Source organism: Schistocerca americana, unplaced genomic scaffold (assembly GCF_021461395.2).
Source record: "Schistocerca americana isolate TAMUIC-IGC-003095 unplaced genomic scaffold, iqSchAmer2.1 HiC_scaffold_110, whole genome shotgun sequence".
NCBI lineage: Eukaryota > Metazoa > Arthropoda > Insecta > Orthoptera > Acrididae > Schistocerca > Schistocerca americana.
The window spans coordinates 512,776-539,571 of record NW_025725155.1 but is presented as its reverse complement, the minus strand read 5'-3'; the positions used below and the strand labels follow the sequence as shown (position 1 = coordinate 539,571).

At 59.6% G+C, this 26,796-nt stretch overlaps 1 protein-coding gene across 1 annotated transcript; it reads left to right on the top strand.

Annotated features, from left to right (window-relative positions):
- The first annotated feature begins 2,657 nt into the window (after window positions 1-2,657).
- LOC124560648 (actin cytoskeleton-regulatory complex protein PAN1-like) lies at window positions 2,658-23,485 on the top strand. The gene is made up of 4 exons (XM_047130926.1): window positions 2,658-3,796; window positions 4,322-4,688; window positions 21,989-22,469; window positions 22,845-23,485. Exons 1-4 carry the CDS (start codon window positions 2,658-2,660, stop codon window positions 23,483-23,485), a joined length of 2,628 nt encoding a protein of 875 aa, XP_046986882.1.
- The last annotated feature ends 3,311 nt before the right edge of the window (window positions 23,486-26,796 follow it).

Genomic DNA, 26,796 nt, shown 5'->3' with positions numbered 1-26,796 from the left:
TGGTTTCTTTTCTGTTCTTCAACTGCTTCAACATCACCGCGCCCCATTTCCACACCACAGCCATCAGCCTCCGAGACGGGCGGGCGCAGTGTGCCATTTCCGGCGCACAAGCACACCCGTACGGTACTCTCCTCGCCCCCACGCCACCAACAACACAGCGACCACGCGGCTTTCAGGCATGGCATGGCACGGCACGGCACCGGCGAAATGCGCCGCCCCCGCCCCTCCGCGCATCCGTCCGTCTCGCCACGTTCACTGACAGCCGCGTCTGCGGCTACACCACGACAACCACAACACCGCTCCCCTCCCTGGCAACTCACATTGTTTTTCTCCTCCTCTTTTGCACAAACCACAACGCCGAGCACAGGCGCAAGCCACCCACACCGCGCCCCTCCCCGTCCCGTCTTTGGCCGCCGCTCCTCGTTTCCTCGTTTGCCCCCTCCCATCTCCCGAAATGCCATGCCAGCAGCGTTACGCATGCCCCTCCCCTGTCCACACAACACTACCGCCTAACGAACAGCCTTTTCCGGGCCACATCCAGGGCACGCCCACCTCCAAACACTGCCAATTCACGGACGCACACACACACACACACACACTCACTCACTTTCTCGACACCTTTCTGTACGGAGGGTGCGTCATCTCGACCGTGACAGAGTGACGGCAACTATCGACGATCCATTTCCCCCCACTGGTAAAACATGTCCACTAACACCTACATACATCATTCAAGTACACAGACAATAGCATACACACAATGGGAGGGCACACGAACATGGACGGCACGGCACTGTCATACACTCTTCCTCAGAACCATATCAACAAACGTTACGTACATCCGGGAAAGCGAAAGCGAACGCGAACGCGAAAGCGAAAGCGAAAGCAAAGGCAAAGGCAAAGCCCAATGCAGCCGTCAAAGGTAACGTTCACCACGGCAGACACTTGCAGCCGCGCCGCCGTTAAACGCATTTCAGTGCGGCTCCAATACGCCTCCGACACGGGAACGTTCCGTTGCTCTACGAATGCGTTTCTCCCCTTTTTCCCTTCCTCTCTCTTTTGCCCCCCCTCCTTGCACTCTTGCCTCATTCCTCACGTTCTGCCCAGACATTCGACCGATCAAAGTCAACCTTTCGTTACCGTTCTCAGCGCGACGGTGTACAACAGTATGACGGGTGTGCCCAAGACTTCGGTTCAGTTGCGTGACGCCGGTCTATCGCGCCGATCGACAGTTACTCAGGGGGCGACGGATCGGACCACGTCACCGACACACAAAACACTTTCAAACAAACAAATACATACCGGATGGACACAGACAAACACGTGTACAGACATTCGCCAAACAAACGACCGCCGCCGTCGTCGTCTAGCGTGCATCTTGAATGACGACATCGGTGTGCGTGCGTCGTACGCAATCAGTCAGACACGGCTATCAAACATCAGAGTCGAATGGTACATCATCGTGCGTGTCGCCGTACACGTACAGTACAATACAACAACAATGCGTCTTAATGGCACGTTCATTTCAACGTCACTCACACACCTCCACGACGCTGCAGTTACGTCGCACCATTGTCAAACTCGGCGTACAGCAAAGGGAATAGTGGGCGGCAAAAAAAAAACCAAACAAAAACATTTCACATTTCACCCTCGCCATGTATGATGTGCAAAAAAAAACAAACCCGCAAACGGCCGTCGTTACGGTGACACAAAAGTCGCCGATCGCACTGTCCCCCCTCGCAGACGGGTAACACACACACACACACACACCAACAACACCAATGGGTCAAAAACCACGCCAACGAGGCGTGCCACCATTCCACGCCACGGCGACCAACCTCGTGGCCGTACCCCGCGCAACACGCTTTGACGCGCCCCCCCACCCACAATCAAAATGCACACATACATCACAGCCGTCCACACAAACAACAACAACAACAATTCCGCCCTTCCCGCAAAAGGCAAGTTGGTGGCCCTGAAAAGGGCCGTTTTGCCGCTCTCGCAACGGAGGAGCCTTCTCCATCCTTCCTTCCATTCCAGAGCCACCTCCTTACTTGGAGCTCGTGTACTTGGTCACCGCCTTCGTGCCCTCGCTCACGGCGTGCTTGGCCAGCTCGCCAGGCAGCAACAGCCGCACAGCGGTCTGGATCTCGCGGGACGTGATGGTCGAGCGCTTGTTGTAGTGCGCCAGGCGAGAAGCCTCGGCCGCAATGCGCTCGAAAATGTCGTTCACGAAGCTGTTCATGATGCTCATCGCCTTCGACGAGATGCCCGTGTCAGGGTGCACCTGCTTCAGCACCTTGTAGATGTAGATGGCATAGCTCTCCTTCCTCTTGCGCTTCTTCTTCTTGTCGCCCTTCGAAATGTTCTTCTGCGCCTTGCCAGCCTTCTTGGCGGCCTTCCCGCTAGTCTTGGGCGGCATCTCGAACCAACGTACGGCAGCAGCAACACCAGTAGCAAGCGCTCCGCTCTAGTCAGCGTCTCCCCACACAGTGGCACCCGCCGCCAGCCGCCGCCGCACCTTCACCAGCTCGCCCTGTTGCGGCCGCCGACCAATGGGGCGCGCGCGCAACCGGCCGCCGCACCCGAGCCCATAAAGCACCCCCACCCCGGCTGCGCCGGCACGCACGCACGCGACGCACGCACGATTGCGGTTCGAGATGTCGATGAGAGAGGATGCTTTACTTGCGAAGGGTGTGGCGGATCGCCGTCCGTCGGGGCCAGCTCAGGCGACTGAGTTGATCCCGGTGGCGGCCCCATCCGGCCCCCCACTTATGACGAACCGGCTTTCGACAACTGACGCTGACGGGTTTGACTCATCGGATTTTGACGCGCACCCTCGTGATCGAGTGTTCATTCTCATGAACAAACTCGCCCACGGGGGCCCCTACCCTGGTCGAGAGGACGACGAGGCGGCTATTCTCGCCTTCTGCAACATTCAGAAGGCTGCCGCTCTACCGCACACGAGGCAGCATGTGTCGGGTGTGCCACCGAGAGCCCCGCCGGTCGCATCGCACGATTTTGCGGTCCCGGCGGTGGCGGCCTCGGCGGGAGTTGCGCCGCTGGCCTCGACCACTGAAGAGGTCGATGTGCCCCCGGTTGCCCCCCTGGCCCCGGAGACACGAGAAGAGCCCGTGGCTGCGCTAGCTGCAGCTACCGAGATGGCGGACATGGACCTGCCCGACGCAAATCTGGCTGAGGCGATTGCCGAGTCGGAGCGCCGTGACACCGACCTTGACGCTCCCCGCGCGCCCAGAAAGCGGCGGGCTGTGACGCATGACGACTCTGACACTCCCTCTCAGACATCTGAAGGAGCGAGGCCGCGGAAGAAGGCCACCAGGGCCTCCCGCACCTCCACCACCGAGTCTGGGCTGACTCTCGCGGGCTCCTCCCGGAGCACCGCCGCGCAGAAATCGACGAAGACCACGCGGCGGCCCACTCGTTCACCTGCTGCTTCCCGACAGCCGGACGAGGATGGTTTTGTCGCCCCGCCCCGGCGGCACACTGCCAGGGCCGCTGCGCTGCAGCTACCGACCCCGCTGCCGACCGCCAACACGTTTGCGGGCGTCAGCGACGATGCGATGGAGGATGGCGCCGCGCCTCCGGCGCCGGCCCAAAAGAAGCCGCCGCCTATAGTCATCCAGTGGGCTGGCGAATACAAGGAGTTCCAGCAAAAACTGGACAGGGTGGCCACGTCCGCCACTGTCAAGAACGCTGGCCGTGACCTTTACAAGGTCACAGTGTCGACCAACGAGGAGTACCGCGCGGTGATGGACGCCATCTGCAAAGATGGCCTCCCGTGCTACACGCACCCCTCCGAGCCGCTCAAACTTCTGAAGGTGGTATTCCGCCACCTTCCCCTCAAGTTTGGTGCGGACTACCTTCGCGAGGAGCTCGAGGACCTAGGCTTCGGCGTCCGGTCCACCGGACTAATGAAGTCTCCACGTACGCATCGCGACATGCCACTGTACCAGGTTGTCCTCGTTGACAACCTGGAAAATCGGAAGATTTTCCAGGTGCAGCGGGTCGGCCGTGTCAAGGTCGCAGTGGAACCTCTCCGGGCCAAAGGCAAGAGGGCCCAGTGCTTTTCCTGCCAAAGGCTCGACCATGTCTCCCGCTACTGCTCCATGTCGCCCCGCTGCGTTAAGTGCGCGGGCGGGCACGAGAGCAAGTCTTGCGGGCTTGCCAGGGAAGACAAACCGACGTGCTGCAATTGCGGCGGCACGCACGTTGCCAGCTATCGAGGCTGCTCGGCCTTCAAACGGGGCCGAAATCAACCGAGGGGAGGGACCGCTCCTTCTCGTAAGGTGCACCCGTCCACCAGCTTTGCTGCCGCCACCAAGGGAGGACCAGCTTCCGCCACCCGAAGTTCGGCGCAGGTGGAGCGTGAGCCGCGGCCACCGACCGCGCCGTCCACGGCTTCGCCCGTGGGGGTGGCAGCCCCCGCGACCACGCAGGGCGCGCGGGCTGCCGCCCCGCGCAGGCGTCGCCGGCGTGCGGGCCGGGCCACCCCTGCCGCTGCACGACGGACTGTCGAAGACACTCTGCCGCCGCAGAGGACGACGCCTCGTGCTGCGCCGCGACCGGCTGCCGATGCTCCGCGGCAGTCGCCTAGTACGGAGCAGCCGCCACCGGCCGCCCCAGTGGCGGAGGCCGCCCCAGCGGCCCCCACCGCCCCCATGGCCACCGACGCAGCTGAGCTCCGATCGCTCTTGCGGTCGTTGAGCCAGCTGCTCGAGCAGCTCCCGGTGCTCGTCACCGCGGTCACGTCGGCCCTTCAGGCCGGCGTTGCAACTCCGCCGTGCCATGGATAATCGCCATATCCATGGCCTCACCGTTTGCGCCTTCAACGCAAACAGCTTGGTCCCCCAACAAGGGGAATTCAGGGAGTTCTTGCGCGACGAGGCAATTGACATCTGCCTCGTGTGCGAGACCTTCCTGAAGCCGGGAATACACGTGAGGGTGGCCAACTATCGGTGCTACCGCACCGACAGGCTGACCCACGGCGGAGGGACGGCCATCTACATCAAGGCGTCCCTCAAACATCACGAAGTCCAGCTTCCGCCCCTCGCTGCAATGGAGGCCACTGGGGTGGCTGTCACCACGACGGCAGGGGTCATCACCTTCGTTGCGGCCTACAGGCCGCCGAGGGGACTGCTTCAGGAGGCTGACGTCGACGCCCTGCTGGCACTGCACGGGAAAGTCTTCATTGCGGGTGACTTGAACGCCAAGCACCCTCAGTGGAACTCCCGCATCACTAACGCCAGCGGCCGCCGCCTCCTTCGCGTCACGCAACGGCATGGTGCGATAGTACTGGGGCCTTATGAGCACACCGTCTTCCCCCATCGCGGCCAGTCTGACGTGCTCGACATCGCCGTGCTCAAAGGTGTTGGGCACTTCACGTCCGCCACCGTTAGATGTGCCATGTCGTCCGATCACCTCCCGGTGGTCTTCGACATGGACGTCATCGGTGCATCTATGCCGTCCGACCGACACAACTTCCGAGGCATAGATGAGGCGCGCTTTCGTGTCGAGGTCCTCGACCGCCTCGAGGGCGCGCCCGATCCCGCTGTGCAAGGGGCTGACGAAGCGTTGGCCTTCTTCACGCGGCACACACTGGCTGCAGCGGAGGCGGCCACCCCCAGGCGGCCAGGACGGCCGCGAGAGATGTCGCGCCAACTCCCGCCACACATCCTCGAGGCGATCACAAACAAGAATCGCCTCTTTCGGGAGTGGCAGCTCACACGGCTGCCTGACACGAAGCGCCGCCTCAACAGGGCGCGGCGCGAGATTCGGGCCGCCATCGACGACCATCGTCATCGGGACTGGGCGGGTCTTGTGGCCACTCTTACAACGACGGACGGCAGCGCTTGGCGGACCGCTAAGCGTTTCCTTCGTCGTCGTCAGCGAGTCCCACCTCTCCATGTGGGTGCGGACGTTGTCTGCGAACCAGATGCGAAAGCAGGCATCCTCGCGGACACGTTCGCAGAAAACTTTCAACCTGCTGATGGCGTGGTCGATCCCGATCACGTCCGTCTGGTGGCAGAGCGCCTGCCGGTTTTTCTCGCTGCGCGACAGGAAGACGACGTGATCGAGCAAATCACAGCCGAGGAAGTGGACCTGCAGCTCCGTCGTCTCAACCCGAAGAAGGCGGGTGGCACGGATGGTGTCACCAACTGCCTGTTGCGGATGCTTCCGCCGGAGGTACACCAATCTCTGGCGGACATCTTTAACAGTATCCTCCGCTCTGGGACCTTCCCTTCCGCGTGGAAACACGCGGAAGTGGTTGCCATCCCCAAGAGCGGCAAGGATCCACGTCAGGCCGCGAACTACCGGCCGATCAGTCTGCTCCCGTCCCTCTCAAAAGTGTTTGAGAGGTTGTACGCGGAGCGGCTGCTGCGCCACGTGACGGAACAGCAACTCATTCCCGAGGAGCAGTTTGGTTTCCGGTGCGGCCACTCTACCACGCAGCAGTTGCTGCGTCTCGTGGAGCAGGCGATGCGAGCGCTGGAGACGCGGGAGTACCTAGGGGCGGTGCTTCTCGACGTCTCCAAGGCCTTCGACTGCGTGTGGCACGACGGCCTCGTGTACAAACTTTTTGCGCACGGGGTACCGACGTCGCACGTAGTCCTGCTGCGCTCGTATCTCTCGGGACGCACTTTCCACGTCCGAGCAGATGGAGGCACTTCCACCGACCGGCGGATTCGAGCGGGGGTGCCGCAGGGGTCGGTCCTCGGCCCCCTGCTGTACTCCCTGTACACCGCCGACGCCCCGCGGGTGGCACGCGTGGAGTTGGCACTTTATGCCGACGACACGGCGTTGTTCACCCGCAGCATGAATGCGGCCGAGATGCGCCGTCGCCTCCAGCTCGGATGTGACGTCCTGGGCGCCTGGTCCACGAAATGGCGCTTGAAGTTCAACGCTGCGAAGAGTCAGGCTGTCATCTTCAGCAGAAAGAGGCTGCCACCGGACCTACCGCCGGTCACGATCATGGGGGGCCCCATCCCCTGGTCGCGGACCGGCAACTACCTCGGGGTGACGTTGGACAGACACCTGACGTGGCTGCCACACATCCGTGACGTCCGAGGGCGGGCAGTGGGGCGCCTTCGTGCGCTTTACCCACTGCTCAACCCGTCATCGACTCTCCCTCCACGCCATGGCCTCACCATGTACCTGTCCCTTGTTCGGCCGGTACTGGAATACGCGGCTGTGGTGTGGGGTAACGCGGCCGCGACGCACATTGCGACGCTCCAACGACTGCAAAACAGGGCGCTGCGACTAGCGCTACACAAGCCACCTCGCTATCCGACGAGGCTGCTCCATGAAGAAGCTGGGATCCCCTTCCTCCGGGATCGCTTCCGGCAAATCGCCCGGCAGTTCTACAGCAATGCAGAACGGTCTGGCAGCCGCTTGATTCGTGGTCTGGGCCGCCAGGTCCACCACAGGCCAACGACTCGTTGGCCAGATCTACTGCGAGAGTAATTATCTCTCGCCGCCCGATGTCGAAACAGAGGGCGTCACAATGAACGACGCCCAGCGAGGACAGCTCACCCTGTTAGGTCCACTGCACCCACTAACGAGGTCCCCGCAGGAACAGCAGCTCCGCTGCTTAGACTGCCTTTACACCTGGCTTATGTAGCCAGCGTTTTAATGCGAGTGCGAGTGCGCCGGCACGCACTCCGCTGCTCGACTCGCTGCCGCTCGCACCGGTCGTTTTCGTTTCCGTTTCGTGTGCACCGTCGCTAGCCCATCGCCATGTCCGGACGCGGAAAGGGAGGCAAAGTCAAGGGCAAGTCAAAGTCCCGCTCAAGCAGGGCTGGGCTCCAGTTCCCGGTCGGCAGAATCCACCGCCTCCTGCGCAAGGGAAACTACGCAGAGCGCGTCGGCGCCGGGGCGCCCGTCTACCTCGCCGCCGTCATGGAGTACCTCGCGGCTGAGGTGCTCGAGCTGGCCGGAAACGCGGCCCGCGACAACAAGAAGACGCGCATCATCCCGCGCCACCTGCAGCTTGCCATCCGCAACGACGAGGAGCTCAACAAGCTCCTGTCGGGCGTCACCATCGCACAGGGTGGTGTCCTGCCCAACATCCAGGCCGTCCTGCTGCCAAAGAAGACCGAGAAGAAGGCCTAAAGGAGGCCAGGCAATCGCAGCGCCGCGTGCTCCCCTGCACGCAACGCGCTTTGCCGGCTCGGCCCACAACAATCGGCCCTTTTCAGGGCCACCACACAAACCTACGTCCAAAGCAAAATTTCAGTCGTCCTCGCCGCACCTTGTTTTGTTTTAACTTTGCACTGTCACAGCACAGCCGCCGCCGGCGCACGTCCGCCATCTTGTCGTCCACACAGCCCGTGTGGCCCAACACACACACACACACACACACACACATTTTGCACGGTCGCAGTCGCCTTCCAAACCGACAACGGCAGCAATAATGACCATTGTTAAAGGGAGGCGTGTCGACACACCGCCCTCCACTCCCGCGCGCAACGGCCGTCGACACGAACGAAACAGCTGATCCGGCCGCCTATGCCCACACGCCTTGCCTCGGAAACCCCAACGCCGCCGCAAACAAACACACAGAGCCAAACCACGCAAGCAAATAATCACCGCCTCTCGCACAACAACACACAGCCCGCCATCTCCGTCGCGATCGATACAAAGACACACAATAACAAACACACAAACGAAGCAGCTCCACACACAGCCAGCCACATGACACGTTTCCTTTCCTTCTCCCCTCCCAGTCACATCACGTCGCTCAAAACGGAAAGAAAGAAAGAAACAAACAAACAAACAAACAACACAGCGCACACACGCAGCAACAACACAGACTCTTTCGCACTTTTCAACTTCCGAACAGTGTGGTGGCCCTGAAAAGGGCCGTTTTCTAGTCTCTCCCACCCACAAGCACGGCCGCGGGAAGGCCAGCGCCCGCTGCGACGCAGCCTAACCGCCGAAACCGTACAGGGTGCGCCCCTGCCTCTTCAGGGCGTACACCACGTCCATGGCCGTCACAGTCTTGCGCTTGGCGTGCTCAGTGTACGTCACCGCGTCGCGGATCACGTTCTCCAGGAACACCTTCAGCACCCCGCGGGTCTCCTCGTAGATCAGACCAGAGATGCGCTTCACGCCGCCCCTGCGAGCCAGGCGGCGGATGGCGGGCTTCGTGATGCCCTGGATGTTGTCGCGCAACACCTTGCGGTGCCGCTTGGCGCCACCCTTGCCGAGCCCCTTTCCTCCCTTGCCGCGGCCTGTCATCCTTCCTTCCTCGGGCAAAGCAAAACGTGCACAAACAGCAGCTGCAGCGGCTGGCGAGTCGGCTACGGTCTGCGCCCAGCGCGCCCGCCGCCCCCCTATATAGACTCTGGCCCGCCCTCCCCCCACCACGCGCAACCGAGGGCATATAAGCGCAGCACGGAGGCGCGCGGGCCCGTTGTCAAGGCAGCACCGGACGCCGCGCCGCACCTAACCTCCACGCACGCCGCTCCGCTACCGCTACCGCCATGGCCCGCACAAAGCGAACGGCCCGCAAGTCCACCGGCGGAAAGGCGCCGCGCAAACAGCTCGCCACCAAGGCGGCGAGGAAGAGCGCGCCCGCCACCGGAGGCGTCAAGAAGCCCCACCGCTACAGGCCGGGCACCGTCGCCCTGCGAGAAATCAGGCGCTACCAGAAGAGCACAGAGCTGCTCATCCGCAAGCTGCCATTCCAGCGCCTAGTGCGCGAGATCGCCCAGGACTTCAAGACCGACCTGCGCTTCCAGAGCTCCGCAGTCATGGCCCTGCAGGAGGCCAGCGAGGCCTACCTCGTCGGCCTCTTCGAAGACACCAACCTGTGCGCAATCCACGCCAAGCGCGTCACCATCATGCCCAAGGACATCCAGCTCGCGCGCCGCATCCGCGGCGAGCGCGCCTAAACCGCGCCGCGGCACCGCACCGCACAAACAAAAACGGCCCTTTTCAGGGCCACTAACATCTCTCCGTCGCGAGCAAACTTTGTCGGTCGCCTGCCTCTCGCCCCGCAACCCAAAAACAAAAACCACCACTTCCCGTCCGTCCGCCACACCCGCTCACTCTGCCTGCCTGCTAGCAGCGCGCAACAATCACACATCATCCCTCCCCGGCGCTCAAAGCGCACAATACCCAACGGCCGACGTCACACCGCACGGGTGGCTGGCCGGCCGCCGCTTTCGTTTCGAAAACAAAAAAACCCGCACTCCACTCCGACGGCCAACGGCCAGGCAGGCGCGCTCGCTCGCTCTACACGCCACCGAAATCCCCGCCGACTCCTTCCACATCTCAACGTGCCCCCCGTTGCAAAACATAACACACACACACACAAAGGAACAAAACAAAACAAAGACCAGACACGACTCGACTCGACAAGACAGACATCCGAGAAGAACGAACGCAGGCAAGCCAACCAACGTATTCAAACAAAACAACGTGACAGAAAACCAACCGTCGGCCGCCGCCACAAACACGGCGACAATCAACCACGACAACAACAACAACAACAACAACAACACCGCTTACCGCTACCGCCGCCCACACCCGCCACCGACCCCCGCAATCCAACCACCACGGCACGCAAACAGCATCCCCACGGGCATACAGAAACGCCAGACAGACACCCACACCAAACGCAACACGACAATCAAAACCTTCCCCGACGTGCTTTGATGGCCCTGAGAAGGGCCGTTTTGGGCCGCGCGTCTCTTGCGCGCCACTAGACGACGACGGGGGGTGGGGACGACGGAGTCAAGCGCCAAACCCTTCCTTTCTCCCATCTCTTTCTCCTCTACTCTACTTCTTCTTCTTGGGCGAAGCCTTCGCCTTAGACGGCGTCGTCGCCTTCTTCGGGCGCGGCGCCTTCGGCTTCTTCGTCGGAACCTTGGCGGCCTTCTTCGCCTTCGACGGCGACTTGGCCTTGGCCGGCTTGGCCGCAGCCGCCTTCTTCGCACCCGCGGGAGCGGCCGACGCCGCAGACGCCTTCTTGGCGGCGCCCGCCTTCCGACCGGTCGCCGCCTTCACGCCACCAGCCTTCTTTGCGCCGGCCGCACGGGCGCCCTTCTTCTCCTTGCTGGCCGGAGCGGCGCGCTTCTTCTTGGCACCGCCAGCACGAGCCTTGCCGCCCTCGGCCGCCCCCCCGCCGCCGGCGCCGGCAAGCTTGAACGAGCCGGACGCGCCCTTCCCCTTCGTCTGCACCAGCTCGCCCGCCACGACGGCCGACTTGAGGTACTTCTTGATAAACGGCGCCAGCTTCTCCGCGTCCAGCTTGTAGTGCGCGGCTATGTACTTCTTGATCGCCTGCAGCGACGACCCGCCGCGCTCCTTCAGACTCTTGATGGCGGCCGTCACCATCTCAGAGGTGCGCGGGTGCGCAGGCTTGGCGCGCGGCTTCTTCGCAGACGACGCAGACTTGGCCTTCTTCGTAGTGCCGGTGGCGGCGGGTGCCGCAGCAGTCTCGTTCGTAGCCGCCTGATCTGCCATTTCGACGACGCGCGTAACACACAGCGAGAGCGAGCGGGACGGCAGGCACGCAAGCACAGCACAGCAGCAGAGCAGAGAATAGATGCGCTCAGGTTGTTATAGTGTACCGAAGTACCACTGGGCTGTGCCCGTCTGACTTCAAGTTTTGCGCTTGGGGATTTATGAAAGTGAGGTATTGTGCTATGTGCGTGTTTTTATGTAAATGTTTGTTCTGTGTGTGGGTAAGTGTTCTCTAAATGTCTCTAAATTGACGGGTGAGTGTTAGTTTTGGGCGCTTATGTTGAAAATCGGGGTGTTCGCGACCTAAATTTTGTATGAGGTTGTGGGGCGATGTTTGTGTTTTCTCATATAGTTTGTTGGACTTCTCCTTTATGAGGGAGTATATGGTTGGGTGGCCTAAAAATTCTCTAATTTGTGTGTTTCGGACGTATCTGTCAGCGCCTGTGATGACTCGGAAGGTTTTGTTCTGGAGTCGCTGTAATCGTGCCAGCGTGGTGTCTGACGCCATCGACCATACTTCCGATCCATACAAGATGGTCGGTAGCATGAGCTGGCGCCAGAGAAGCATTTTGCAGCTTAGGGTGAGGCCGTCACCCTTTAGGAGGGGGTATAGCTGCGACAGGAGGGCGCAGCCTTTGTTGGCAGTTTTGTGGACGTGTTGTTGCCACGTAAGACGCCTGTCTATTTCGAGCCCTAAGTATGTAATACGGTTACGCCAGGCTAGGTCCCGACCACCAATGGTGAGTTGTTGGTCTGGGAGTTTCAGCCTGGTCGTAAAGTATATTGCTTGGGATTTCTCGGGGTTAACTTTTATTTTCCAAATGTTGCACCACTGAGTGATGACGTCGAGGTGGTCTTGTAGCTTGCGTCGTATGAATGCAAGGTTACGACAGCTCCTGAAGATTGCTGTATCGTCGGCGTAGAGAGCAATCCCTCCGCCGACCTGCTTGGGTATGTCGTTAGTGTAGACTGAGTATAGAACGGGACCCAAGACCGAACCTTGCGGTACTCCGGCCGCAATCGGTCGTGTCTGGCTCGATCTCGATCCACTTCTTACGAAGAATTGACGCTCCGCAAGAAATGAATCAATGATCTGTATTAGATGTCCTGGGCACCCTATTTGGTCTAGTTTATATATTAGGCCATCGTGCCAGACGCGGTCAAATGCCTTCTCTATATCCAGGAACACTGCTCCTGTAGATTCTCTCTTTGCCCTGGCCAGACAAATGTGCTCTACCAAGCGCAGGCATTGTTGGGTTGTGGAGTGTTCAGAGCGGAATCCAAACTGCTCGGGCATCAGGATGTTGTGTGCAGTAAGGAAGTGTTGAAGGGGTGAGAGGATGAGCAGCTCGAGTATTTTACTCATGCCATTTAGAAGGGAGATAGGTCTATAGCTTTCTGGAAGGAGCAGGTTTTTATTAGGTTTGGGGAGGGTGATTACTTTTGCAGTTTTCCACACTGAGGGGAAGTAGGTGAGCTTTAGGCAAGCGTTGAAGACGCTTGCCAGAAATGTTATGGCAGGAGGTGGAAGGTGCTTTAGGAGTGGGCTGCGGATGCGGTCAGGGCCAGGAGCTTTGTGGTTTCCCTGACGCTTGATAAGTGCGCATATTGTCGGCTCGTTTACGGGCACGAATTCTGTATTTGGGCGCGTATTTCTAATCTGAGTCACTCGTCCGACGACTAATCTGTCCTGCCTTTCACTCTCGTCATCGTCGATGACGTGAGTTCGGAATTGTGACTCTAGTGATTGTGCCATTATTTCCGCCTTATCGTGATCTTCGTACACTAGACCGTTCACGCCGTGGAGTGGCCTGTTCTCTCTGGTGGGGGTTTTCCGCTGCCGGGCTATTCGCCAGATCTTGCGTTTGCTGCTCTCTGTTTCGGCGGTTTGTAATATCTCCTCCCAGCAGCGGCTCCTGTGCTCCAGCAGAGAATCACAAGGCCCAGCCAGTGTCGCGGGCGGGCGCGGACGGCCGAGAGAGCGGCCGCCACTCTGCGCGCCGCCGCGCCGCGCCTCCCGCGCTTGCTACCGCCCAACGTCCGACAGCCTGTGCGGAGCAGCCCCAAACCTGCGCCACAACCGCCCGCGCCTTTCAAACCACCGAGGATGGGGCTACACACAGCCACACCACAGTCGCCAACCAGTCGCCACGGCAGCGCCGCAAACCACGGCCAAACTGCAGCTACCGCGCGCTACAGCCTGCGTCGGCCCGCCGAGAATCGCCGCCCCCGCCCAAATGCCGCCCCCACAGCCCCAGCCGACGACCCGCCACAATGGCCAAACCTTCGGCAAAACTCCCACACCGTCGCCGCGGCAGCCCGGCCAGCGCGGCCGGCGCCACAGCCACACAAGCCGAGGCGTGCGGCGATGACGGCCGTGCAAACGCGCCTCCGCCGCCCCATCGCCTTCCGTCGCCCTCCCGCCGTTTCCCGATCGGCCCGCAGCCGTCGGGCCACATCGCGCGCCGTCCTCCTCCTCTCGCCCGCCAACATTCACAGCCGTTTCTCAACAATTGCCCGCCGCAAACGGACGCCGCCTGCGCAACAGGCGCCGCCGCCCCTCGCCGCTTCCGACCCAACCCCTCGACCGAGGCAAACCGCAATCCGAATCTACAGACCAACCCAATCTGCCGTCAAGCACACACGACAGCCGACCTTACACGTTACGCGTTACACATTACGTTTACACGTCTACGTTAGGTTAGGTTAGGTGGACGTGGGTTAGGTTAAGGGGACTTGGGTTAGGTTAAGCGTCAAACTTAGGTTAAGCATTCAAACACGTCAGGCGTCAGAGGTTAGGTTAGGTTAGGTTAGGTTAGGTTAGGTTAGGTTAGGTTAGGTTAGTGCTAGGTTGAGAAGCGTCAAACGTAGGTTAAAAAGGCGTTCAAACGTGAGGCGTGAGCCGGACAGCTTACCTTACGTAGACGTTAGGGGCTCACAGGCTGAGCTCACCTCGCCACACCACAGGTTCGGTTCGGTTCGCTCGGCTCAGCGTAAAGCGCCGAGGTCAGGGTTACGTTCGTTCACCTTCGGGCGCCACACTTTCGGTTGAAAGGTCGCGACGGGACGACGTCGGCAGGCACGCCGCAAACGAACAAAAAAAAACGTACAGACGACGTCGGAAACCGCCGACAGACGGGGGAGCAGCACGACCACGACCAGACACCGAGCGCGAACGAGACACACGCGAACCACCCCCACCGGCCAAAGGGCACCACACAACAACCCAGAGCACCACGTGTCGACACCAGAGCAACCCGCCGCTCACGCGACATGGCTGGCACCGAAGGGCAACCGCCCGCAACTGCGCTTTCCGCGCCGGCCCGGATGCACGTCGTGCTACAACAACACCACTACCGTACACAGCCGCTGTTCACAACATCACTATCAATGGCGCGCCCGCGGCTCGCCGCCGTCGCAGTCGCAGCCCCAACGCCAGCACTTTTGCACCACCATTCACACGCACCGCAACACAGCTCGCCGACACAGCCGAACAAAACAAACACCACACAACAACAGCAACAACGCCGCCGCCTCTACTTGTGCCGGCGACCCACCCCGCCGATGGCGCACCTTTCGCCAGCCGGCAATCGACACACACGCACCCACCCACCGGGGCCCAGTGCAAAAAACAAAAAAAAAAAAAAAAAAAAAAAAAAAAAAAACACAAAAACAAAAAAAAAAAAAAAAAAAAAAAACCAAACAACACAAACGACACGGGAAGCGCACACCGCCACTTCGCGCGCACGCCACCAACCAGTCGTCGTCTCAAAATAACAAACACAAACAAAATAAACTAACAACTAGGGCAACACAAAACAAAAAAAAAAACGCCTCGCACGAACCGCCCACAAAAAGGACAAGCACACGCACAGCCTCTGCTGACGACCACGACGCAGCGGCACGCTGCTCCTGTCCCGCGCCCCGCGCCCCACTCGATTCACAACTCACGCGACACCGTCAACGACGGGCTCGCTTCCCGCAACCTACCACCTTTCCGCCACGACGCACAGCCCCAGCCCCACCCGACGACGCCCGTGGCAACGACTGCACTTTCACCACCGCCTCCCCCTTCCCCCCCAAAAACACACACACACACACACACAGCCAGCCAAAAACGCACTCGCGACCCACACATGCACGTGCATCGGCACACGCCAACCAGTCAACGTCGACAACCACACGCAAGGCTCGAAACGAAACCGGCGTCCTTCCACGTTGCCATCAAGCTACGCGACACAAGACACAAGGAACCAACACAACAGCCGGCCCCACTAATTCCCACTCTCACGCCGCAAAAAGCACACCGAAACCGCCAAACGCACGCACATTCCCCTTCGCACTGACACCACCGACCGGCTCGCTACCACACACCTCTCGGCAGCCGTTTCACGCCAATTCGCCACACCGCCCACACAGTCGACAAGCGCCCGCCCTGTACGGCACACGCAACGACGCAGCGCAGCAAAGGGCGCCCGCAACACATACCTCTCCGCCGCCCGACGCGCCAACCGCCACACCACACCGCCAGCCACTCGCAAATTGTGCACTGCCACCAGCCACACGTCCAACACGCCGCGCCGCCTCCGGCCACCCGCCAGGGGGCGCTCACGTCCGCGACAACAGCGCGGCCCGCCGGGCCGGGCCGAACCGAACCGAGCCGCCGCTGCTCTGCACTCGGCACGGCCACACCCTGCTGCAGACCGGGCTCGTCCCTCTGTACGCGTCTGCCTGCGCATCAACACAACACGACCTTTTTTTTTTTTTTTTTTTTTTTTTCTCTCTACCGCCATCCCTCCTTCTCGCGTTTTACTCGTTGTTGCAGCAGCGGCGCACACCTACACATCCACAGCCCCAGCCCCAGCCGAGCCGGCCTCACCTCAGGGCCCGCCGCCAGCGTCTCCTCCTCGGGCACAGGTGCGGTGCTGTGGCCGCCCATCCAACCGCATTGCTGGCCGTCCAGCCACCAGGCGTTCCCACTGCCGCGAGCCACGCCGCGCACCGACCCTGCTGCAGAAAACGAAGCATAGCCAGAGACCGACCGATACACAAAGCAAGCCGTCGCCTCGCCTCTTGTCCTTCCTGCCTTCCTTCCGCCCCCGCCCTTCTCACACCACCGCCTCTCCACTTTCGCCCCCCCCTCCTTTTTTTGTTTTTTTTTTTTTGTTTTCTTCTTTCTTTCTTTCTTTCTTTCTTTGGCCCTCTCTCCTTCCCGCCATGGCGGTTACGGCACCGCCTGCAGCGGCAGATTTTTTGCGCCCACACGCCTACTCCTACCACCATTAACCTTGCCCTGCCCTGCCCTGCCCTGCCCATCAACGTCGCAGTCGAACCGACGCTTGCCAACACACTGCCCACGTTCCTTTCTCTTTTCGGCCTACGCCCATTACGCGCCGCCGCCACAGCACCTTCCCTTCCCACAACACACCGACGTCATCACACGCACCCAAAACAGGGGCCACGACCGTGTTCCTCGCCCACTCCCATCCCGCACGGTACGCACATTCCCAACTACTACCGCGCACCCTCCCTTTCCAATCTGTGTGTCTCTGTGTCTGTGTCCTGTCCGCGCGTGACGCCTCTCAACATCCGCCGTCCCCCGTCCCGTTTTCGCCCCCATGCCGTCGTCGCGCCGCCTCCTCCCCGTCCACCGCCGCCCCTGTCCGCCCCGCACCACACCATACACCGCTGCTTGTCCCGGCCGTTGCCACCAAAGGCGCCGACCGCAAACGCGCCACGCCGCAGCCCCCGTGCGTCTCGCGCTCGCTTGCATCTCCGTGCCGACGCTGCCTCTCTTCCCACTCGCACTCGACCTCGACAACACAGTCTTTGGCTCCGCCACTGCGTGTTCCGGTGGTACGCACGCTGCAACACGTATGTATTCATTACCAGAGCGATGGCGAGGCATGACAGCATCTCTGTCTGACCAGAGAGTTCTTTCTCGCTGCTAGTCGGCGCTTGGACCGCGCCAGACGACAGTAGTGGCACGCACCGGGTCGCCAGGAACAGTTGTTATATATATTGTAGCGCGAGTCGGGAGAGGTAGTAGTCGGTCGACAGTAGTAGCGGGTGGACGGTTGTACTGAGCGGGCGTCGGCGGCGTGCTCTGCTCGTCTCGCGACTCTGGTCACGGTTCGGGACGATGTATAGTATATTGTGTTACAATCAAAAGGTGGTGTGACGCTGCATTGCGCAAATCTGATAACGTATGTTCATTGTACTTATTTTGTTCAACAACAAAAGCCCCACTATTACTTTTTTTCTAAAGTAACTTTTGTCTCTTAACGAAAAACATTCACGTTTTAAAGACTACTTCCTATGGCATTTCCCTCCAAGGAGTGCAATTAATTACCAGCCAGCACTCATTCATTGCACACAGCTGTGTAAGGGGTATCTACAATTGAGGAGCGGATATAAATGCAATTTTTTGTTTTTTTTGTTTTTTTTTTGTGTGTGTGTTGTAACCTCCCAGCAAAATTTAAAACAATGGACAATGTTATTTACGGATGCTAATGGACATTGCGCTAATTGTAACCTCGCCCACAATGAGAGGTATTGAAAATGGCAACAAAAATGTGAAATTCGCAATCTGACTCAAATATAAAGTCTTCACACAACATTTAAAAAAGTCCGTTCAGTGACAAGAAACTTCAATTAAACCGAAATATCGGTCTTTGGCCCTGTGCAAAACAATCAGAATTAAAGTCTTACCTCCGAATAAATGGATGTCACATTTCTGCTCTGGTTGTTGCGCAGCGCTTGAAGGAACTGCATTGCAAATAATAATATTCTCTTTTTTTGTGATTTTAGTGGCATTTTTCTTCAAAGAAGTGGAATGAAATGTGAAGTGCAACGAACTCTTTAGTTCAATACAAAATTAAATGTTTGAAAAATGCTTTTGAAATAAAACCTATTATTGGGGAACTTGTTGGAGAATAATTACAATAAATACAATTTTTCATTATCTAATGATTATATTAATTAACAGTATACCTTATTCACCATCTTGACCAGTGTTGCCGACCGCCTACATCACACAACCGCACTCGGCTGCTACTACTGACCGACCGCTCTGCATGACGACTATTAGCGTACTGCACGCGACGACTACTGACAGAGTACAGCCCTCAACTACACAGAGCTACGGACTCGCAACGACTACTGACAGACTGACTGACTGACTGAGAACCGCTCGCAACACTCGCGCAGTCCAGCGCAAACTCTCTGGTCACAGATGCTACAATGTCTCGCCATCGCTACTATGTTACATACGTGTTTCAGTGTCTTTTTCATTGGGGTAACGATCTTTGGCTCTTTTTATTCTGAATACAGGGCCAAAGGTCAACGCTGCTGCCCTTATACAATTTATCAGGTTTCATTATGTCTGTTGCAATGTTACATACGGTTCACTCTTTCATTAATATTATCGTTGGGTTTGTTTTGTAGGGACGTTAACATTCTGGCACATTTTTATTATCATCGGACTCTCTGCTATTTGTGCAGGGAGGTTATACCTGGGTCCATTTCCATTTCCATTTACATTTTAATATTGATAGACTTTTTGTTTTCTTTTTTGTTTCTTGTTGTTTTTCCTTCTTTTTTTTGTTGTTTTTTTTTTTTTTTTTTTGTTGTTTTGTTTTTCCCGCTCTCACCACCACCGCCGCATCACGCCTTCCGTTTTCTTGGTTTCTTTTCTGTTCTTCAACTGCTTCAACATCACCGCGCCCCATTTCCACACCACAGCCATCAGCCTCCGAGACGGGCGGGCGCAGTGTGCCATTTCCGGCGCACAAGCACACCCGTACGGTACTCTCCTCGCCCCCACGCCACCAACAACACAGCGACCACGCGGCTTTCAGGCATGGCATGGCACGGCACGGCACCGGCGAAATGCGCCGCCCCCGCCCCTCCGCGCATCCGTCCGTCTCGCCACGTTCACTGACAGCCGCGTCTGCGGCTACACCACGACAACCACAACACCGCTCCCCTCCCTGGCAACTCACATTGTTTTTCTCCTCCTCTTTTGCACAAACCACAACGCCGAGCACAGGCGCAAGCCACCCACACCGCGCCCCTCCCCGTCCCGTCTTTGGCCGCCGCTCCTCGTTTCCTCGTTTGCCCCCTCCCATCTCCCGAAATGCCATGCCAGCAGCGTTACGCATGCCCCTCCCCTGTCCACACAACACTACCGCCTAACGAACAGCCTTTTCCGGGCCACATCCAGGGCACGCCCACCTCCAAACACTGCCAATTCACGGACGCACACACACACACACACACACACACTCACTCACTTTCTCGACACCTTTCTGTACGGAGGGTGCGTCATCTCGACCGTGACAGAGTGACGGCAACTATCGACGATCCATTTCCCCCCACTGGTAAAACATGTCCACTAACACCTACATACATCATTCAAGTACACAGACAATAGCATACACACAATGGGAGGGCACACGAACATGGACGGCACGGCACTGTCATACACTCTTCCTCAGAACCATATCAACAAACGTTACGTACATCCGGGAAAGCGAAAGCGAACGCGAACGCGAAAGCGAAAGCGAAAGCAAAGGCAAAGGCAAAGCCCAATGCAGCCGTCAAAGGTAACGTTCACCACGGCAGACACTTGCAGCCGCGCCGCCGTTAAACGCATTTCAGTGCGGCTCCAATACGCCTCCGACACGGGAACGTTCCGTTGCTCTACGAATGCGTTTCTCCCCTTTTTCCCTTCCTCTCTCTTTTGCCCCCCCTCCTTGCACTCTTGCCTCATTCCTCACGTTCTGCCCAGACATTCGACCGATCAAAGTCAACCTTTCGTTACCGTTCTCAGCGCGACGGTGTACAACAGTATGACGGGTGTGCCCAAGACTTCGGTTCAGTTGCGTGACGCCGGTCTATCGCGCCGATCGACAGTTACTCAGGGGGCGACGGATCGGACCACGTCACCGACACACAAAACACTTTCAAACAAACAAATACATACCGGATGGACACAGACAAACACGTGTACAGACATTCGCCAAACAAACGACCGCCGCCGTCGTCGTCTAGCGTGCATCTTGAATGACGACATCGGTGTGCGTGCGTCGTACGCAATCAGTCAGACACGGCTATCAAACATCAGAGTCGAATGGTACATCATCGTGCGTGTCGCCGTACACGTACAGTACAATACAACAACAATGCGTCTTAATGGCACGTTCATTTCAACGTCACTCACACACCTCCACGCTGCAGTTACGTCGCACCATTGTCAAACTCGGCGTACAGCAAAGGGAATAGTGGGCGGCAAAAAAAAAACCAAACAAAAACATTTCACATTTCACCCTCGCCATGTATGATGTGCAAAAAAAACAAACCCGCAAACGGCCGTCGTTACGGTGACACAAAAGTCGCCGATCGCACTGTCCCCCCTCGCAGACGGGTAACACACACACACACACACACACACCAACAACACCAATGGGTCAAAAACCACGCCAACGAGGCGTGCCACCATTCCACGCCACGGCGACCAACCTCGTGGCCGTACCCCGCGCAACACGCTTTGACGCGCCCCCCCACCCACAATCAAAATGCACACATACATCACAGCCGTCCACACAAACAACAACAACAACAATTCCGCCCTTCCCGCAAAAGGCAAGTTGGTGGCCCTGAAAAGGGCCGTTTTGCCGCTCTCGCAACGGAGGAGCCTTCTCCATCCTTCCTTCCATTCCAGAGCCACCTCCTTACTTGGAGCTCGTGTACTTGGTCACCGCCTTCGTGCCCTCGCTCACGGCGTGCTTGGCCAGCTCGCCAGGCAGCAACAGCCGCACAGCGGTCTGGATCTCGCGGGACGTGATGGTCGAGCGCTTGTTGTAGTGCGCCAGGCGAGAAGCCTCGGCCGCAATGCGCTCGAAAATGTCGTTCACGAAGCTGTTCATGATGCTCATCGCCTTCGACGAGATGCCCGTGTCAGGGTGCACCTGCTTCAGCACCTTGTAGATGTAGATGGCATAGCTCTCCTTCCTCTTGCGCTTCTTCTTCTTGTCGCCCTTCGAAATGTTCTTCTGCGCCTTGCCAGCCTTCTTGGCGGCCTTCCCGCTAGTCTTGGGCGGCATCTCGAACCAACGTACGGCAGCAGCAACACCAGTAGCAAGCGCTCCGCTCTAGTCAGCGTCTCCCCACACAGTGGCACCCGCCGCCAGCCGCCGCCGCACCTTTACCAGCTCGCCCTGTTGCGGCCGCCGACCAATGGGGCGCGCGCGCAACCGGCCGCCGCACCCGAGCCCATAAAGCACCCCCACCCCGGCTGCGCCGGCACACGCACACACGGACAGTCGCTGAGATGTGCAGCCGCGAGAAGGACGTACCGGCGCCTGCTAGCGACGCGAAGGGTGTGGCAGATCGCCGTTCGGCCGCGTTTGCGCTGTCGACGGCCCCATCTGGCCCCCCACCTATGACGACCACTGCTACGGCTATGGATTTGACGGACACTGCTACGGAAACGTTGAAGACTGCGCTGTCTGCTCCGCTGCCAGATTCTGACGATGAGTGCACTGCCGCCCCTCGGCCACGCGGACGCAGCGGGAAACAGAAGAGGAGGGCACCAGCTGCGACGGCTGCTGCTCGCAGCTCGCCGATTGAGAAGAGGGCCAAGCAAGACTTCGCCCCTGACGCTGACGGTTTCGTCCCGGCCCGGCGCACTGCAAGACGCATGCTGTCATCGACGACGCCACCAACTGTCGTCGCCAACTCCTTCGATGCGCTCGAGGACGCGCCGGACCCGCCGCCGAGCAATCCTGCGCCGAAGACAGACTCCCATCTTCCGCCGGTGGTTCTTCAGTTTCGGCCGCCCTATGGAGAACTGCAGAAGCTGTTGCGCAGCTGGACGACGGCCGTGTACACCGTGAAGCCTGCGGGGCGAGACCTATACAGGGTCACACTCCGCACTGCTGATGACTATCGCCGGGTCACCCAGGAGGCGTCTGAGCGTGGTATCCCTTTCTATACCCACGCCTCCGCACCTGACAAGGTCCTGAAGATCGTATTTCGCGACCTTCCGTTCAACATGGAAGCCGATCACCTGCATCGAGAACTCGCAGACCTGGGCTTCTACATACGGGCAGTTGTGAAGATGAAGTCGCCAAAATCACGCGAAGATATGCCGCTCTTCCTGGTCGTCTGCTCTGACACCGTGGAGAACCGCAAACTCTACCAATTGACGCGGGTCGCCGACGTTCCGGTCCAGACCGAAGATCTTCGTTCCCGGAGAGGCCCTGTGCAGTGCTTTCGCTGCCAGGGAATCAACCACGTCGCGCGCCACTGTTCTATGCCGGACAGATGCGTTAAATGCGCCGGCGCCCATGCAGGAAGTGCGTGCCCCCGTCCGCCCTCCGAGAAGCCTACATGTGCACTCTGTGGCGGTGCTCATGTGGCCAGTTATCGTGGGTGTGAGGTATGGAAGCGTGCCATTGCTCGCCAGCGTGGCCAAACACCAGCGCCACATCAGAAGAAGCTCGCAACGAGACGGCCAGGCGTCTCTTTCGCGGCGGCAACGTCAGGGACGCCCTCCGCCGCCCCGGCTACGTCGGTTCCTGCTCCCGCCGCATCCGAGGCCGTACCGACACCGGAGGCTCCTGCGCCTCCACCACCGCCGCCAGTGGCGGTACCGGGTACTGCCTCTCCCGGGCCGTCGGCCGGACCGCGCCCCACCAACCGCCGGCGCGGGGGTCACCGCCCAGTGGGTACCCAACGCTCAGCACCGTCCGTCGAGCAGCCCCAGGTGGACTCTCACAGCGAAGCAGCCACGCCCCCCCTTTCCTGCGCCGGGGCCGCGCCGGCTGTCTCCACCGCTGACCTGGCCAACCTCGTCGCGCAGCTCACAGCCCTGGTGACCAGTGCTACGAAGTTGATTGAAGTCCTGTCGCAGCAACTCACCGCTGCAGTGCCGATGGCCTCTCCGGCCCCAACCGCTGCCAACACTCAACAGCCGCACCATGGCCAGCGTTAGAGGGCTCACGGTCGTCGCGTGGAATGCCAACGGCGTCCGCACCCAAGCTGGCGAACTTCGCCAATTTCTCCGCGATGAAGCCGTCGACGTCTGCCTTATCAATGAAACACACCTGAAGCCTGGGGTAGACGTCAGGGCGGCCAACTACTCAAGCTATCGCACCGATCGACTGACGGCGGGTGGGGGGACAGCCGTCTACGTCCGCCATGGCATACGTCACCATGTGATACAACTTCCACCACTGGCGACGCTGGAGGCCACTGGTGTCGTTGTTCACACCTCGGCGGGCGCCATCACGTTCGTCGCGGCCTATCGGCCGCCGTCTCGTCCCCTGGACCCTGCTGACATCAATGCTCTGCTTTCCTTGAGGGGGCCAGTGTTCGTCGCCGGGGACTTCAATAGCAAACATGTCTCCTGGAACTCCAGGATCACCAACGCCGCTGGCCGCTGCCTGCTCCGGATAGCGGAACGTCACCATGCGCTTGTGGTGGGGCCGTACGACCCGACAATTTTCCCTGCTCGTGGCCTCCCAGATATAATTGACATCGCAGTCGTCAAGGGCATCCCTCATCGGATCACCGCCACGACGCGGACTGCACTGTCGTCGGATCATGTCCCTGTGGTTTTTGACATCGACCTCGACGCCCTCCAGCAGCCCAGGCGCGGTATCTCACTTGCTGGCATCGACTGGGACAGGTTTCAAGAAGCCGTGACGCACTCACTAGCCGCCGCACCGCCCCCTGCGGAAGTTGGAGCGGACGAAGCACTTTTGCACTTCGCGGCAACCACGATCGACGCTGCCACCATAGCGACGCCGCCCCGACCACGCCCCCCGCCTGACTACTCCCGACAGCTGCCGCCGGACATCCTTGCGGCCATCACTGAGAAGAACCGGGTCTACCGGGAGTGGCAGAGGACGCGAAATGCCAACACCAAGCGCCTCCTCAACAGGATGCGTCGGGACATCCGGGCCGCCATTGACGATCATCGCAATCGCGACTGGAATAACAAGGTCGCCGCCCTTTGTCTTGAAGATGGCACAGCCTGGCAGATGACGAAGCGTTTCCTACGCCGCACGCAACGTATCCCCCCGCTGCTGGTCCAAGGTCAGGCTGTCTGCGAACCAGCTGCGAAGGCTGATGCTCTTGCTGACGTCTTTGAGGCGGCGTTTACGCCTCTCGAAGACCCGACTGACGCTGTCACCGACGACCTGGTTGCTGACCGGCTCCCACGCTACCTGGAGGCGCGTGACGACGATGACGTCATTGAAGAGACAACGGCGGAGGAGGTGTCGACCATCCTGCGTGCCCTGCACCCCAGGAAAGCTGCCGGCCCAGACGAAGTTTCCAACGCCCTGCTCCGGAAGTTGCCGCCCGTGGCTGTCACTCATCTTGCTGACGTCTTTAATGTCATCCTCCGGTCCTGCAGCTTTCCTCAGTCCTGGAAGCATGCGGAAATCGTGGCGATTCCGAAGATGGGGAAGGATCTGCGGCAGCCCGTGAACTACAGACCTATTAGTCTCCTGCCGGCCGTCTCTAAGGTCTTTGAGAGGGTGTACATCAGGCGGCTGCAGCGCCACGTCGACGAGGAAGGCCTCCTGCCCGAAGAGCAGTTCGGGTTTCGCAGGGGCCACTCAGCCGTTCATCAACTCCTTCGGTTAGTGGAAGATGCGTTCGTCGCCCTCGAGCAGCGCGAGTTCTTCGGCGCGGTGTTCCTGGACGTGTCGCGTGCTTTCGACAGCGTGTGGCACCGCGGCCTCTTGTTCAAGCTTTTTGAACTTGGGGTCCCGACGTCGCACGTGCGTCTCATCGCTTCCTATCTTGCTGATAGAACCTTCCATGTGCGGGCCGCGCAGGGCTTGTCCTCCGTCCGCCGCATCAACGCCGGGGTGCCGCAGGGCTCGGTCTTGGGGCCACTCCTGTACTCGCTGTACACGTCTGATGCGCCGAAGATCGACCGTGTGCAGCTCGCCCTGTACGCGGATGATACGGCTCTCTACACTCGGAGCCTCAATGCCGCTGTCATGCGCCGCCGTCTGCAGCTCGCCGTTGACACCCTGGCAGCCTGGGCAGTCAAGTGGCGTCTCCTATTCAATGGTGCCAAGACTCAGTTCCTGATCGTCACCAGGCGACTCGTTCCTGCAGGTCTGCAGCCGCTCGCTGTCGGTGGAAGCCCTGTCCCGTGGCGCCCAACGGCGCATTACCTCGGCGTCACCATTGACCGCCGACTCACGTGGGCTCCACACATTCGCGACGTGAAGGCCAAAGTGCGGAACAGGCTCCGCACCCTGTACCCTTTGCTGAACCCTGGTTCCCAACTACCACCGCGGCTGGGCATCACCCTGTACAAGGCGCTGCTCCGTCCTGTACTCCAATACGCCGCCGTCGTCTGGGGGAACGCCGCCGACACGAACCTGAAGAAGCTGGAGACTCTGCAGAATCGCATCCTTCGGCTGGCCTTACACCTGCCTTACGATTTTCCCACTGCTCATCTTCACGACGTCGCGGAAGTACCTCTACTCCGTGACCTCTTCCAGACGGCCGCCCGCACCTTTTACGACAGTGCTGGTCGGTCGCACAACGCCCAAATCCGGACGCTGGGCCACAAATTGCAACGCAGCGTCACCACCCGCTGGCCACACCTGCTAGCTATGTAGCTGGCTCTGCCGAACTGTGCTGAGGAGACACCCAAGAAGACATCCCACATGTGAAGACGCAACATCAGCATGCATGGGAGGCAAAGCATTAACTGCTGCGAACTCCATCACACATCGGAGGAAAAGTATCTCCGTGCAGATCCATGCGATGCGATGCGCCGGCACGCACTCCGCTGCTCGACTCGCTGCCGCTCGCACCGGTCGTTTTCGTTTCCGTTTCGTGTGCACCGTCGCTAGCCCATCGCCATGTCCGGACGCGGAAAGGGAGGCAAAGTCAAGGGCAAGTCAAAGTCCCGCTCAAGCAGGGCTGGGCTCCAGTTCCCGGTCGGCAGAATCCACCGCCTCCTGCGCAAGGGAAACTACGCAGAGCGCGTCGGCGCCGGGGCGCCCGTCTACCTCGCCGCCGTCATGGAGTACCTCGCGGCTGAGGTGCTCGAGCTGGCCGGAAACGCGGCCCGCGACAACAAGAAGACGCGCATCATCCCGCGCCACCTGCAGCTTGCCATCCGCAACGACGAGGAGCTCAACAAGCTCCTGTCGGGCGTCACCATCGCACAGGGTGGTGTCCTGCCCAACATCCAGGCCGTCCTGCTGCCAAAGAAGACCGAGAAGAAGGCCTAAAGGAGGCCAGGCAATCGCAGCGCCGCGTGCTCCC

What these genes read in the sequence shown, in the direction of transcription:
- LOC124560648 (XM_047130926.1), top strand. Translation starts at nt 2,658, where the DNA reads ATGTCGATGAGAGAGGATGCTTTACTTGCGAAGGGTGTGGCGGATCGC. An exon ending in ATCTGCAAAGATGGCCTCCC is followed by an intron (nt 3,797 to 4,321) that starts GTGCTACACGCA and finishes CCCGTCCACCAG; the next exon opens with CTTTGCTGCCGCCACCAAGG. An exon ending in CCGCCCCCATGGCCACCGAC is followed by an intron (nt 4,689 to 21,988) that starts GCAGCTGAGCTC and finishes GAAACGTTGAAG; the next exon opens with ACTGCGCTGTCTGCTCCGCT.